The 16,320-nt window shown below is 40.8% G+C and overlaps 1 protein-coding gene across 1 annotated transcript; it reads left to right on the plus strand.

Annotated features, from left to right (window-relative positions):
* Positions 1 to 11,710: 11,710 nt before the first annotated feature.
* On the plus strand, positions 11,711 to 15,191 carry LOC104421372 (protein STRICTOSIDINE SYNTHASE-LIKE 3). The gene is given in 5 exon segments (XM_010033288.3): positions 11,711 to 12,258; positions 13,031 to 13,306; positions 13,788 to 13,801; positions 13,804 to 13,954; positions 14,524 to 15,191. Coding segments are annotated over 5 exon segments (1,179 nt in total). The 5' UTR covers positions 11,711 to 11,923; the 3' UTR covers positions 14,927 to 15,191.
* Positions 15,192 to 16,320: the final 1,129 nt, after the last annotated feature.

A 16,320-nucleotide genomic window follows, 5' to 3' on the forward strand; every position in this document is an offset into this window, starting at 1 on the left:
AAGCATGCTTGTAAGAAGTCTCATTTAATTCAATCATATGCTTTTTGCATATCAAGCTTTAGGACAACTTGGAACTTGATCTTCCTCTCCCAAGTTCGCAACTTATATAACACCTTCTGTACAATCAAGATATTGTCTTGAATATGTCGACCCCCCCACAAAGGCACTTTGTTCTTCTACAATGAGGCTTGGTAGTAAGGGTTTTAGTCTATTTGTCATTACTTTAGAGATGATTTTGTATATAAAATTGCACATGCCGATGGGACAGAATTGTTCAAGCTTTTCAGGGTTTAGGACTTTGGGAATGAAGGTGATTTGGGTTATGTTCATGTCAGGATTTAAGTGTCCCATTTCAAAAAAATCTGCACTTTGTTGAAAATTCCCTGACTTAGATCTGGCCAATGATTTCGGTAAAACAGCTCATTAAGCCCATCCGGTCTTGGAGCCTTGTTAGCTCCTAATTGCTGCATTGCCTCAATAATCTCCTCAATTGTAACAGATTTTACTAGGGGTGAGCGGTTTCAGGTTCCGGTTCGGTTCCGTCTGGAACCTGGAACCTACCCTCGGGTACAGGTTCCTTAAAATGAAGAACCTGGAACCTACCCTGTCACAGATTCTAGGGTCGGTTCCAGGTTCCAACAGATTTTTTTTTGTTATTTTCATATTTGAATTATAACATATGTGCACGTTACCCAAAAAAAAAATATAACGTGCGCACACGTTACCAAAAAAAAAAAAATATAACGTGCGCGCACGTTACCAAAAAAAATATAACGTGCGTGCACGTTACCAAAAAAAAATATAACGTGCACGCACGTTACCAAAAAAAAATATAACATATGCGCACGTTATCAAAAAAAACTATAACGTAAGCGTATATTATACGGTAACTTCCCACATCTTAGCAAACATACCAATGCCAACTGTCAAAAATTTGGACATACATAATCAAAATTAATAAGAAGTTTCCAAAGAGATGAAACCAAAAGTGCCAACAAGATCTCAAATTTTCATCTACTCCATAGTGTGAACTCTAAACATTTCCATGTGATTCCTTTGGCACAACAAAATCTTGCAAAGACATGAATGCAAATCAATCAAAATCATAAGTAAAGACACAGAAAAAAAAATCAATATCGATAATACTCCATGAAGCATGCCATTTTGCCCATCTAAAAGCTCCTAAATTTTTTGACAACATAGTTCAAAAATTCAATGTACATAAAAATGAGCTTGCATTAAAATTACGACAAACAAAGTTGCTCATCAATAAGCCAACAAAAAACCTTGCTTGACTTCTCAACCGTTGGATCCATTGCAAATGCGACATTACCAACTTTATTTATCGATGATAATCTCCGCATTAAGACCATCCATATCTGAAGAAAAAAAAAAAAAAAAGAAGAGATTAAATAAAATATTAACTTATCAGATATACAAAAAGAATTACAATATATAAATATATAAACATTACTTACCCAACTCAAATTGTTATGCGTTCTCAATACACTCTTCAACATCAAGTGGTACACGAACGGCTCTCAACCAATCTTGAGTGCAAATCAAAGCTTCCACTACTTTTGAAGTTAAAGAACTCCGAAAGCCATTAAGCACACGACCCGATGTACTAAAAGTTGATTCTGAAGCAACGGTAGTTACAGGAATTGACAAAATATCTCGAGCCATCAAAGAAAGGATCTTATATTTTGAGCCATTAGTCTTCCACCAAATCAAAATGTCAATACCAAGATCTTTTTCATTTTTTTCTTGAAGATACTCATCAAACTTGGACTTGTTGTCATCGCGCCCTCGTTCATTCGAGTAGAAAAACATTTTCTTCCAAGCTTGGGCGTTATGCTTTTTTATTCCTTCGCTACCACCCGTATCGGTATTGGAATTTGAACTACTACTACTTGCACCCAAATTATGGCCATTAAAATCTTGATCACTTGAAGTAAGAGAAGATTGCTCATAAAATTCATACAAACGCTCAAATGTATTCTTCACCTTGTAATGCATCTCTTTAATTTTCAATTCATTATCATAAATTTGTCCATACAAGAAACTCACATAATTTAACTTGGCTCTAGGATCTAACACAACCACAATTAACACCATCATATTCACTTTATCCAAGCTTTCATAATATTTGTCAAATTTTTCTTTCATTTTCATACCCATATCTTGAAGTTTAGGATCCGAAGCATTGATCGCATTTTTCAAATTTCTATACAAAAAAGCTATCCCTTCAAAATAATCATTTGAAGTAACATATGAAGTCTCAGACATCTGATTGGTGGCATCATAGAATACTTTGAGAAAATCCGAAAGAATAATAACATTTTCCCAATCATCTTCACTAGGAATTTCATAATTAAGCTCACTTACAAAAGATTGATCGTGATCTTCCATCCTTTCGAAAGCTTTTCTGAACTTTATGGCGGTGTCTAACATGAGGTAAGTAGAGTTCCATTTAGTGACGACATCAAGAACTATCGAACTCTTATACGTTATCTTTTCTTTCTCAATGCAAGATTGAAATACTTGGGCTCTTGTGGGAGAACTCCTTACATATCTAACCACATTTCGGATATGTGCAATGGAGTCACGTACCATAGTCAAGTCATCTCTCACAATCAAATTTAATATATGAGTTGTACACCTCATGTGCAAAACACTATCATCTAATATCAACGACTTTTGTTTCGAAAGTTTATCCCTCAAATAGCTAACTGCAATATCATTCGAGTTAGCATTATCCACGGTAATTGTCGACACATTTTTTTTCTATTCCCCACTCCTCAATGCATCCCTCCACCATTTTTCCAATCTCCTTACCCCTGTGATTATGCATCACCACAAAATTGATGATTCTTTTATGCAACTTCTAATTTTCATTAATAAAATGTGCAGTGAGACATAAGTAATTCAGATTTTGATTGAAAGTCCATGTATCAGTCGTGAGTGCAATCCTAGAATTAATCTTTCCAAAATAATTCTTCAAAAAAGTTCTTTCACATAAAAACAATTTCATGCAATCTTTTGCCACTGTGAAACGTGATATATGTTTGAAGAGAGGTTGTAACTCACTAACATATTCACGAAATCCAACACGCTCAACCAAGGAAAAAGGTTGTTCAGTATTAGCCTACAACGTTCTTGATTAAATGTCCATATCGATAAGACGTTATCAGTACTAGAATCTCCTCCTCCCTTGCCAGCCATGTTGACATTACGTGGCACAAAAAATTTCTGCCTATTACGGAGAAACCTCTTACATGTGGTCAAGTGCTTCATCATTACAAAAGTACCGTTAGCAACACGGTACTTAAGCATTGACCCACAATGAATGCACTTCACTTGATATATTTTCTCATCCTTATCACTAATTTTCGAATAATGATTCTAGCATTCGAATGTATATTTCTTATCATGTGAAAGATGAAAATCGGGTACCTTATTTGTGGCACTCGAGGTAGGGGGTGTCTCTTCTTCAATTTCATCGTTGGAAAACTCCCATTTCGCAATCGGAGTCATCTCCTCACGTCCATCCACCTCCATTGACGTGTTATGTTGATACATTAACTTCGCACTACACAATAATAATAGGATATTAATTTAGGCGCACATTTTGACCACTCGTAACAATAATAATATGCACCTTGTAGGCACAAGTGGTAGACATGATAATCCAAACCATTTAGCAGTGATTTAGTTATATGTGCACAAGCACATATGCTTATTATTTAAGGAAGATTAAACGGTAACATGTTTATCTAAGGTAAAAGAGCAACCAAGTCTTTCTATATGAGGGTGACTTAAATATCAACACGATGCATAAACACCAACCCCTTATGAACGAAATGTCGCACTTGAAGCATGTTAGGTATCTTCCAATAAGGGAAAACCTTCAAATTAAGATATTGAGCCTAGAAATCGTACAATGATAGTCAAAAGGCAAGAAAATACAAGATAGATTCATAAAAAATAATAGCACATTCCTTTAACAACCCAGAAGATGCTTTTCTAAATCTGGCGTTCAAATCCAAAACTTTGATATAGCTAAATTTCAAGACATTGTCCTTATTCGCAATAATTCTCGCTGAAAAGTGAGCCTGGAATCCATTAACATTTTCCTACATGGTCCTGTTATTCACTCTAAAAGAGCTACATCACCTCCCTTTTTCCCTCAATTCTGCAAAGCCTCAAAACACAGTGATTTACATGTCTACACACTTGGTCCTAAGCTAAGAGAGCTTCCTCGACAATAATAATATGGAATAACAATGCTTGTCTCTAAATTTGCTGCCAACAACTTGCTCATCCAGAATTTAAACTCCAAAAATAATAAAAATGCCACCAAAGAACTATGATCACTGAGCAAGTCCAAGAATCACCAAATCAGTCACTCACTCCCTACACCGGTATATACGAGATCGTACAAATGAAATTCACAGCATTTGATGGTATAACCCCGAAATCATACCCTTGGAGAGAAGGTCCAAATCTAATTTCACCGGCGAGCGGTGTTCGGCGCCGAGCGGTGGCGGGCTGCGGGGATGTCGGTCGGTCGCTGGTCTTCAGGGCAACGGCGTCAGGCGTCGCGAGCGAAGACAGCAGGCGTCGTCAGGGCTTCTGGCGCGAACAGCAGCGGTGGGTCGCGAGCGGAGTGCTGAATCGGCGTCGTCGAGGCTCCTAACGCGGGCAAAAGCGGTGGGTCGCGAGCGGAGACAACAGAATTGGCGTCGTCGGGGCTTCTGGCGCGAGCAACGGTGGTGGGTCGCGAGCAGAGATAGCAGAATCGGCGTCGTCGGGGCTTCAGCTCGTCGACGAATTGGGGCTTTTGGCGCAAGCGAGGCGGTGGGTCGCGACTCTCGAGCGGAGACGAGCTCGGCTCAGAGCACGGCGTCGTCGGGGCTTTGCTCGTCGGGCTTCAACTCGTTGATGAATCGGGCTTCTAGCACGAGCAGAGGCGGTGGGTCACGACTCTCAAGCGGAGACGAGCTCGGCTCAGAGCACGGCGTCGTCGGGGCTTCTGCTCGTCGACGACTCGGGGCTTCTGGCGCGAGCAGAGGCGGTGGGTCGCTACTCTCAAGCGAAGACGAGCTCGGCTCAGAGCACGGCATCGTCGGGGCTTCTGCTCGTCGGGGCTTTTGCTCGTCGGCGACTCGGGGCTTCTGGCGCGAGCAGAGGCGGTGGGTCACTACTCTCGAGCGAAGACGAGCTCGGCTCAGAGCACGGCGTCGTCGGGGCTTCTGCTCGTCGGCGACTCAGGGCTTCTGGCACGAGCAGAGGCGGTGGGTCGCGACTCTCGAGCGGAGACGAGCTCGGCTCAGAGCACGGCAGCGATGGGTAGTCGGCGATGGGCGTCAAGGCAGAGCACGGCAGCGACGGGCCTCGAGCGGCGAGGGTTCGCGCGAGCAACGTCGGCGACTGGCGTTCGGCAGCGGTGGCCTTGAGGGCGAGCGGCGTCCGACGGCAAGACTCAGAGCAGCATCCGGCGATACCCTAAAAAACTGAAAGTGGAAGAGTCTTGAGGAGAGTCGGGAGTCTCGGGGGAGGGGAGTCTCGGAGGAGGGGGGGTTCCTTCTAGAACCCTAACCGGTTCCAGTTCCAGTTCCGCGACCGGTTCCCGGAAAAATGGAACCGGGAACCGGAACCAGTCCTTTAAGAACCGGGAACCGCGCTCACCCCTAGCCTCTGGTTCATTCTTTCATCTACTAATGTTGGTATTTGTTGTATAACAGGCTGAAAATTACGAGCCCCCACTGATAAGTATAGGTTTTTGAAAAAAAATTCAGTCATCTCCTTCAAAGGCTGATCTCCTTTCACTCATTCATCGGCTACATTCTTTAGTAAGGTAATTATGTTTCTATTTCTTCTCTGAATAGTTGTTGCATGAAAAAAAATTATATTTTTGTCTCCCCATTTTAACCAGTTGATTCTTGAGCACATCCCCCAAAACATTTCCTCTTGCCGCCAAAGCTTTTCAATTTCCTGATTTATCCTCTTTAATATCTCACTTTCTTTATGTACATCATTTCCATTTGTCAGCCTTTGTATTCATTTTTTAGCTCATTAATTCTCTGTTTTGCATTATGGAATCCGTTTTTACTCCACTTTGCCAACTATTTAGTCACCAGCTGTAACTTTTGTACTATATTCAGCTTTTGAGATTCCCCTTCAGCCCATACCTTTCTTTCCACTTTGCCAACTGTTTAGTCACCAGCTGTAACTTTTGTACTATATTCAGCCTTTGAGATTCCCCTTCAGCCCATACCTTTCTTACTAACAACATACTTTCATCATCTTCTGCCCAAAATGCTTCATACCGGAAAACCCTCATTTTCTTGTCTTTCCATCAGTGTAAAGATATTACAATAGGGCTGTGATCAGACCCTATAGCTGGTAGTGCTATGCTTTTAGTATTAGGATAAGTTATTCGCCAATCTAAATTGCATAATCCCCTATGTAGTCTCTCTTTGACAAATTGATCTCCTATTCGGTTATTTGTCCAAGTGAAAGCACAGCCCTCGGATTCCAAATCCATTAAGGAGCACTTGCTGAGAAAGTCCCTGAAGGCTGTTGACCGGTAGTTTTCCGCTCGTTTTCTGCCCACTTTTTCCCAGTAATACAATACTTCGTTGAAGTCTCCCAAGCAAAGCCAAGGTAGGTGGTAGTTTCTACTTGCTCTATGAATATCCTCCCATAGTTGAACTCTTTCTTGAAAAACATTAGAAACATGTATGAAGGTGATCTGCATTTGCTATATGGTTTCCATTACTTGACAAAGAGCACTTATACAGTTGTTTGAGAATGAGTCGATTGATAGCCCTACCTGATCATCCCAAAAGACAACTAAGCCCCCTGCAATTCCTTCTGGATTCACTAAGAAACAATTTTGCTCCCGATTCTTTGTCTTCATTAAAAATATAATACTGGGCCTTTCTTGAGTCACTAAGACTCACAAAGCCTGAATTGTCAGGGGTGTGCCCAACCCCTGACAATTCCAACTTAGTAGTTTCATGGCTTTTTCGGTGATTTATTAGGGCTAGCCACCAAAACCCACTGACATGACTTCTCCACCACCTCAATTGGGGTTTCTACCAACTGTGTACTGTCTAAATTCAGTGTTTTCAAGCTTTGTGCATCATATGGACAGAAACGCTTACCTTTTTTGGTTGTTGGGTGCTTGGTACCTTTAGATTTGTGCCTAATCAGCCCTTCCTCCCCTGTTACAGCCTCTAGCATTTCGACTTTTGCTTCATTTTGTTCTTCATAAAGAACCATAACAGATTCTTCATCGATACAACAGCTCCCTCTCTTTGGTGGGCTTTTATCTCTCATGAGTTGTAGTGCTAACTGCTGTGTGGATGAACTAGTTGCCTTTTGAGTTATTTGTTCAGCATTCTTCTGTCCCCAAATATTTAAATTCTGATCCTGCTGCTGGTTGTCATTCTCTAAAACAGAATGCATAGGAGTCTCTAGCACACTCTCTGTTTCTTTTAGGATTGGCTCATATTTGCCGTAGAAAATTTTCCCATACGGGCTAAGTTCATGCACATCCGCTTGGAGCCAATTCCCAAAGTCTTCTGGCAGTCCTAACTTTTCATAAGGAATTTTCTTATAAACTGTAGCATAATGCCCTATTTTTACACATGAATAACAATAATGTGGTAGTCGCTCATATTTAAACTCTACCCATAGTTTCTTCTTCTCTAAATTCACAAGAACTCCTGTCTTTAACGGATTTTCCAGATTCAACATCACCTTTGCTTTGCCAATTTTGTAATGACTATTACCTTTTGCTTCTAATTTCACATCTATGACTTCCCCTAATTTAGAAGCTATGTCTCGGATGACTTCATTAGTGACTCTCCCAAACGGTATGCCATAGAGATTGACCCCAAATGCACAATGGGTAAATTCATAACAAATCTCAAGAGTATCAAGGTCACATTGTTATAGTACTAGTAAATTACTAGAGAAGCACCATGGCCCGATATCTAAAACCCTTTGTTTTTCTTCTTCCGACTAGAAAGCAAAAGAGAAGTATCCTGGTTCGAGCTGAGTACAAGTAACTTGTCAACTCTCCACACTAGTGTCATGGTATTCACGAAGGCTGTAAAATTCACATTCGGTCTAGAGTACAACTTCCCAAACACTGTTTTCCGGCATTCAATCAATTTTTCTTCTGAGATATCGCTTTTTATATCGACAATATCATCCTTAGACCATAACTCACCTAAGCTTTTGCACAGGGCTGCTAGACGCCTTTTTCCTCAAGCTGACCTACCATTTCTTATCACCAGGATCTGATTGAAGGGAGCTCCGGACCACTTAATGAGGAAGGGGAATGGTGAAAAGGGTTTCATATAAGATGGGGGAAGACGACTTAAGGGATTATCGACTTTCCCAGCCGATTGGAGGAAGATGGGATGGGCATTAGGGTTTCAATTGAGTTATGGTTCAGGCGGTGTATGGATTCTGGGTATTACACAGGCGGAGTATGGATTCCGGGTATTTCAAAAAGGATTCGAACACAGGGGTTGTCGACTAATCCAGCCAACTGGAGGAAGATAGGATGGGCATGAGGATTTTGATGGGGTTGAGATTTGAGGGGAAAATTAGGGTTTGACAATAAAGAAGACAAATCTTACCTTGAAGATGGGGAAGACTACCCAGTTGATAGAGAGGGACTCCATTCCGCGAGACTAATGGGGCACTTTAATCAGCGATGGAGAGAGAGAGATGTTGACTCATACAATCTAATAAAGCTAGATGGCTTTCTTGTCCACTTTTGCAAATGTCATTTATTTATACAATGGACACCATTTAAAAATTCTCAGCTTTCATTTATTTCGCGAATATAAATGATTTGAAAAATATTTTTAAAATGATTATTTATATAGTTTAAATTAATTAGTTAACGAAAAACATTCTTATTATCAATAATAATTTACATTTAAATATTTTCGTGAATAATAAAAAAAAATTCCGTCCACTTATTTTTTAAAAGATACAATAAATAATTTTTAGAAAAATGTTTTTCAAATTGTCTATATATAAATCCGGTCTCCATCACAGAGGAAAGAGATAACCAATTTAATTGAAATCTTCAAAGAAATTCCCATAACAAAAGTGATTGGTAATTTATTAGATGTGCTTCTTCTATTCCACTATTGACTTTAACACTCCATTTTTCTCCACTTCGCATGCTTCAATATTCAAAGTGACGTCCCTCTTTTTTTTTACCTTTTCTTGAGGTCCCATTTTCTTCTCTCTTTCGCTGGCAATCCTTTTCTTTCCACACCTTTGTGTCTATCAACAACAATGCTCTTGATCTCCAACTCATTGAATCGAGAATAACTAAAAGCAAAGCGTAATCTATTCTTCCAACGAAACCACAGATTGATACCGATGGCTTGTGTTGTTCCTCTGCTCGAGTGATGAGGCAGTAGGAGAATATAGTCGCGCTTTTTAGATATAAAATGCAAGAAAAATCAATAGAACCATTGGGAGATAGGGTGAGTAGGTTAAGTTCTATTATGCATTCATCTGTTTATAGTTTACAGATTTTAATTTACAGAGTGTCTTTCCCCAAGTGTTGCTGTGTTTGAACTGGTGTCTAAGATTTTAATGTGCGCCTTCCCTTATATGCTATAATGATGTTGTGTTTTATACACTAATATTGTCTTTCCCCAACACTCAAATCAGCACCAGAGATTGCAAAGCCTACTATTTAGCACGCTTCAATAGTCAAAGTGACGTCCCTCCTTTTTTTTTTCTTTTCTTGAGATCCCATCTTCTTCTCTCTTGCCAGCAATTCTTTTCTTTCCACACCTTTGTGTCTACCAACAACAATACTCCAGATGTCCAACTTACTAAATCGAGAATAACTAAAGGCAAAGCAAAACCGATTCTTCCATCAAAACCACAGATCGATATCGATGACTTGTCTTGTAGTGATGAAGGGGCTTTTTGATCCAGTGTAAACAAAGGCCAAGCAGCCACGGCACTACGAATCAGCATCATCGACAACTTGGCTTTAGATAGCAAAATATGATAACTTGGCACGCTTATGGCTCGATTCAGAGACTCACGAAACCAAAAATGACAAAAATGAGACAAGAAAAATCTGAATGGATGAATAACTCAAAAAATCAACAAGAATAGAAATGATTTGGTGATGGATTTTGTGAATTGAAGATGGTAATAGAAAAAAAAAAATCTGGGTGGGTATTTTCTGGTTGTGAGTGTCTCTTGTTCATAAGCCCATAATTTCTTTTTTGGCTATATTATCAGTGAACTCTTTCCGTTGTCCTCTTATGTGAGTCCTTGTTGACCAATCTCTAGGCGTATCTTACGTGGCTCTTCCTTTACTAAAACCATCTGAATAATGGTTTCTTGTGCTACGCAACAACAACGTTGCATCCGTCACTCATGACACCAGAGGTTCCAATACGTTGGTTGACTTTATTGATGATAGTTGAATACTCCCCGTGGGAGCAACCGCTTAGTGAGGTCCATGTATCTGCAATTGCTGAACAAACACTAGCACAATTTCCGCTTGCTTCTACTATAATGAGAACATTGCCCATACCATACTTTCAGTACCCTTTTTCGGCTCGAAATCAAACATGTGTTCCCTTACATAGTGATTAGGTTCACCCATGAGACACAGTTTCATTTCCCTCTTCTTCCTTGGCATCATGACCACAACAAAATGAGAAGACCTCTAACCATCCATTGATTGACAATGCTATACAAAAAGCATTGTTTTTGGTAGACATGCAAAGGCATGAAAAGAAGAGCATTGCTCCCATGAAGAGAAGTGAGTAAGAATAAGTAAAGTGGGACCCACAAAGAAAGAGAAAAAGGAATTAAACAAAAAAGGGGGAAAACACTTTCTTTTCTTTAGTAGAGTTCAATTGAAACACGCTAAATGGTGAGCATACAAGAGATAATATAGTCAAAACACTTGTGAATGAGAGTGTTGAGCCGAATGAGGAATGGGAAAAATGCAATCCTTCATTAACCATCATTTTGTTAGGCCCATGGAAATCAAGATGATGGTAAGCCCGGACAACTTCATATGCCTAAAAAGATTAACCTCACTAGATGGCATCACAACCGCTACAATACAAAGGAAACAAAAATCAATTTAACTTAAATCTGTAAAGATTAATGAAACCGTAGATAGATTAACCTCATTCCTTAGCTACCACAACACAAAGGAAAGAGACAATCAATTTAATTAAAACTCTTCAAAGAAATCCCCATAACAAAATGATCGATAATGTATTAATCATCATGTCGGTGCCTGTGAAAACTTAGGATGACATTGAGCTTAGACAGTTTCATACATGCCTTAAAAAATTAACCTCATCGCATGGCATCACAACCTTTGCAATAAAAACTTAGGGCAATACCGAGTTTAGACATTTCTTATGCATTAACCTCGTCATTCGGCATCAATACAAGAGAAAGAGACTCAATTTTACTCAAAATCTTCATAAAAAAAAAAAAAAAAAAGCCCATTTCCTAACTAAAGTGCAAAAATATAAATATAAATATAAATAAAAAAAATTAGCCACATCAAAATTGCACATCGACCAAATATTTATTTAGACATTTATGCCGTCCCCATTTTATGCCTAAAACCTCAAGGTGGGGCCCAATTACCACGACCTGGTCGTGAAATGCTCCGAACCAACCAAGTAACTGTAAACCACCCATCATCGCCACGGACAAAGCGCCTGGCCGATCTTCTCGACGAAAGCCCACGCAACGACGTAAAGATTGTTCCTTTGTCTCGTTCTTGATTTTCACCTTTCGCAGTTCCAAGCGAAGCCTCTCCTAATTTGAAGTTTCAGTTTCACCGCATTCTTGCTTTTCCCTCCCCACCTTCGCGCCGGACCCGATGGCAGTGTCGACGGCCAGAGTGCTCGCCGGAGCGTTCCTCCTCCTGGCCCTGTACTGCGGCACCGACCCTTTTCAGCACAGCGCCTTGTCGGGCTTCCCGGACTTCGAGGCCTACAGGGTCGACATGCCGCCTTGGTCCGAGGTCCCGCCCGAGAGAGATTCCCGGAACCTGCTGCGGAGGTCGGAGGTCAGGTTCCTGAACCAGATTCAGGGGCCCGAGAGCATCGCCTTCGACCCGCTCGGCCGCGGCCCGTACACCGGCGTCGCCGACGGGCGCGTCCTGTTCTGGGACGGCCAGGCCTGGTCGGATTTCGCCTACACTTCGCCCAATAGGTGAGCGAGCGAGCGAGCGAGCGAGCGAGCGAGGGAGGGATCGAGTTCTGTGTCGTTTTTTGACCATGACGTGTTTGCGTGAGTGTGTGTGTGTGTGGAGGGTGGCTAGAATGGAGTGGAGAGTGCCTGTGTAGGCCGGACGGAGAGGAGATGACATTCTTTGGTGCACGAATCTGTCATCTTTTTGGTTAACAGTGCCCTGTGATGCTGTCATTAGGCTTAGGACTGTGCTATCATTCGAGTTTCAGCGCGTATCTGATTGTCGGGGTGCCCACGGCTTCTGCTTTCTGCTCGGAAAGAGAGAGCTTTACCTTTTGCTTCATGGGAAAAGTACAGTTCTTTCCAATGAACGTCATGCTTTACAATTCGTGAAGTTGAATGTGCAATTACCTTTGATTCGAGTTCACGTTCTTCTCAAAATTACTTTTGCATTCCCATATGGACCGAGTATTGGCACTAGGTAGCATCACTTTTGAAAGTCTAAGCTAAGGTAGCAAACTCTCATCAAAGCAGGTCGGGTCATCTCTAATCCTAAGCTTTTGCATTTTCGTGCTTGGGCACGTATGCTGGTCTTTAAGCTTGGGATTGCTCCGGTTTGTGTCCACACTTTTCAGAATGATGGATTTGATTCGTACTTTTGTATCAATGTCCATCTTAACTTTCCCTGTAACAGTTATTGCTGACAGTTCCTTTTTTTTTCCTCCTTATCTTGTAAGTTTCTCTTTTGCCTCCCTTGGAAGTCTTTGACATTCATCTGTTCTTATTTATTCAGGTCAGAACTATGTGACCCAAAATCATCACCTCGGAGTTATTTGAAAAATGAGCACATCTGCGGCAGGCCTCTGGGTCTTCGTTTCGACAAGAAAACAGGTGATTTGTACATTGCAGATGCATATTTTGGGCTAATGAAGGTGGGTCCAGAAGGTGGTTTGGCAACATCTCTCACAACTGAAGCTGAAGGAATACCATTGAGATTTACCAATGATCTGGACATTGATGAAGAAGGAAATGTGTATTTTACAGATAGCAGTAGTGTATACCAGAGAAGGTATTTTAATGATAAGCATGCAATTTCTAAAATAAGGGTAACATGCTCTGTCAAATTCCTGAGTCCGAGTCCATGTAGATTTCTTCCATTTCGACAAATGCAAAGACTAGAATTTTTCACAAATGTGGTAATGAGTTGCTCTGGACTTCTTGTCAGCATCACATTATCTTGCTCCTCGCTGTATTTCCTTGACTGCAAAGTTACTATTCTAGATATAAGTTTGTTTTTTTCAACCATCTCACTAGTCAATTATTTCGTTAACGAGTGAAATAATTTGTTGTTACGACCATTTTATTAAGAGTTTGTTCTTTTTCATCAAATTAGTTTAATTATGCTCTATAAAGCTCAAATGACTTGTGTGAAGTAATTGCTTAGGTCATTTTTTTTACTACTCTTGTCTGATAATTTGTGTCTGCTTGTTCATCCTTGTTATATGGGATGGTTAAGTTTTATTAATTTGGATGTTGCAAATTTTCCACAGGAACTTTTTGCACTTGGTTTTTCTGCAGAAAGTAGCGGAAGGCTTTTAAAGTACAACCCTGTCACAAAGGAGACCACAGTTCTTGAGAGGAATCTCCAATTTCCAAACGGCGTGTCCTTAAGCAAGGACAGATCATTCTTTGTCTTTTGTGAAGGTGCCATTGGCAGGTGGGTCATGTTGATTCTGTTATTGTCCACGTTGAATCAGTCCCAATGGAGTCTGTCTTACCAATTCTATTGCTTCTACTGCTTTAATGACATGGTAGTCATGCATGCTAGTCAATCAGATTAGCTCTAAGCCAGAGGAAGATTACAAGTTATTCTGGAGGCCTCTAAGGTAGCACTTTGATTACCGCATTACCATTGGATTCCTCGCGACAAAGAGCCTTTTTTTCAAGCCAAGAGTTGGCATACTATGCTCTGACTTTGAGTATTTTAATCATTGGAAGCCCCCTGAAATACTTTTATATACAGCATGTGTTAGTTTAACATGTTTCTCTTGTAAGTGGATTGTTGGCGAATGAGGCTCTTAGCTTATGAATAAGGACGGAACTGTGAAGTAACATTTCAAGCGGTCCCTCTCTACCAAAATCCCAGATGCTATCTCTGAACCATTGCAATAGTTTCCATGGCCTTGAGAATCTTATTTATTACGTTAAATCAACAGGCATATATAGTCAAGAATCTATTATTTTATTACATGTTTGTGGAGATTCATTGTGGGATGATCTTTGTAGATTGCGGAAGTACTGGTTGAAAGGTGAGAAGGCAGGGAATTCAGAAGTGTTTGCTGTCCTACCGGGGTTCCCCGACAATGTCCGGACGAACAAAGATGGTGAATTCTGGGTTGCGGTCCACTGTCGCCGCACCCTATACACGTATCTATGCGCGCACTACCCCAAAATTAGGAAGTACATACTCAAGCTCCCTATTTCGGCGGAAATACAGTACGTCCTTCACATCGGGGGCGGACTTCATGGAGTGGTCATTAAGTACAGCCAGGAGGGTAAGGTCATGCGGATCCTGGAGGACAGCCAGGGCAAGGTCGTGAAGGCAGTCAGCGAAGCAGAGGAGAAGGACGGGAAGCTCTGGATGGGGAGCGTGCTGATGCCCTTCATTGCGGTGTACAACCTGGATTGAAGCAGATGCGCTTCTTTTCTCGCATCGACCTTTTCTATGACATGTAGAGGGCAGTAGGAATGGGGGGATAGTAGAAGAGAAGCCTTTTTTGGGTTTGTCCTTTGCATTTTGATGTTAATGACATGGGTTTTGCAGTATTTTGTGGGATACATTATAACGCATCAGCTTTTGAATTGGCTGGATACTGTCACTTTCGTCTTGTGTTTGCAGGAGAGCAATCAAAAGGCAAAAATGGAGATAGAACCGTGCTCTTTTTGTCTTGTTAGATTTGCTTCAGGGGGCTCTACAGGTCGTTTTCTATGCCACTGCGACTCTAGCGAGATTCTAAGGCTGTATCGGTCCACTGGATATATGTTTAACACCGAAATTTTGACCTTGCGATCCATCATCTGTTTCATAAAAAATAGGAATCAAACTCGATATATAAATCGAATTTAAATGAGAATTATATTTAACCCTGTGATAAGGAAATGGGGTTTTGAATAAGGCTTAAAGGCTTTAGTAGGGATGCAATATAGTCATAAATCTTTTGATTGTGGTAATTCAATTCTAAACATTCTAATTCTTTTTTTTATTTGCTAATCTAGTCATAACCTCTTAACAATTTACCAAATTAATTTTTCTACCAAATTTTGCTAAAAATTACTGACGTTGCAATCTTCTACCTACATGGCCCAGTTGGTCAATTGCTATAAACGTAGACAATTTTTAATACTTATAATCTTTTTCTTTTTCTCTTTCTCCTTCGTTGGCCTCGAGCAAGGGCCGCCCCACCCGATTCAATGAGGTGGCCCTTGCTAGCCTAGCCGCAAGCGTCCTTCACCCAAGGGCGTGAAGGGAAAAAAAGAAAAAGAAAAAATCATAAAAAAGTAAAAATTATCCACATTAATATCGACAATATCATATAAGACGATTGTAAAAACTAAATTAAAGAATCATTAAAAAATATTTAGGACTAAATTGATAAATTATTAAAAAAAAATTAGAACCGAATTGGTATAATTGAAAAGTTTCAAATTAAATCAGCAAGTTATCAAAAGTTTAAAACTAAATAAGCACGAAAGTTAAAGACTGAATTAGCTTTTAGAGAATAAATTCAGCATTGTTTCAACAATTTTTCTTGAGAAGAACAAGATGGCTAATAGATGCGATCGTTCACATCCATTTTCATCTTCACAGCTTCTCTCGCTCTCGCTCGCTCCTCCGCTTGAACACTCGCCAACGCTTTCCAGGTCTCTCTTTCCAGGTCGGTAGGCAATCCCACGGCAGCCTCAACCTTCGCACCCTCCTCCGGCCGCCCTCGTCTAACGCCGACCCGGGCGCACCACCATCACCATCCACCGGTCGGCAAACCCGCAGCCGTCCGGGCGGCTCTCCTCTTGCGCATCAATCAG

This window comes from Eucalyptus grandis, chromosome 10, assembly GCF_016545825.1.
Source record: "Eucalyptus grandis isolate ANBG69807.140 chromosome 10, ASM1654582v1, whole genome shotgun sequence".
NCBI lineage: Eukaryota > Viridiplantae > Streptophyta > Magnoliopsida > Myrtales > Myrtaceae > Eucalyptus > Eucalyptus grandis.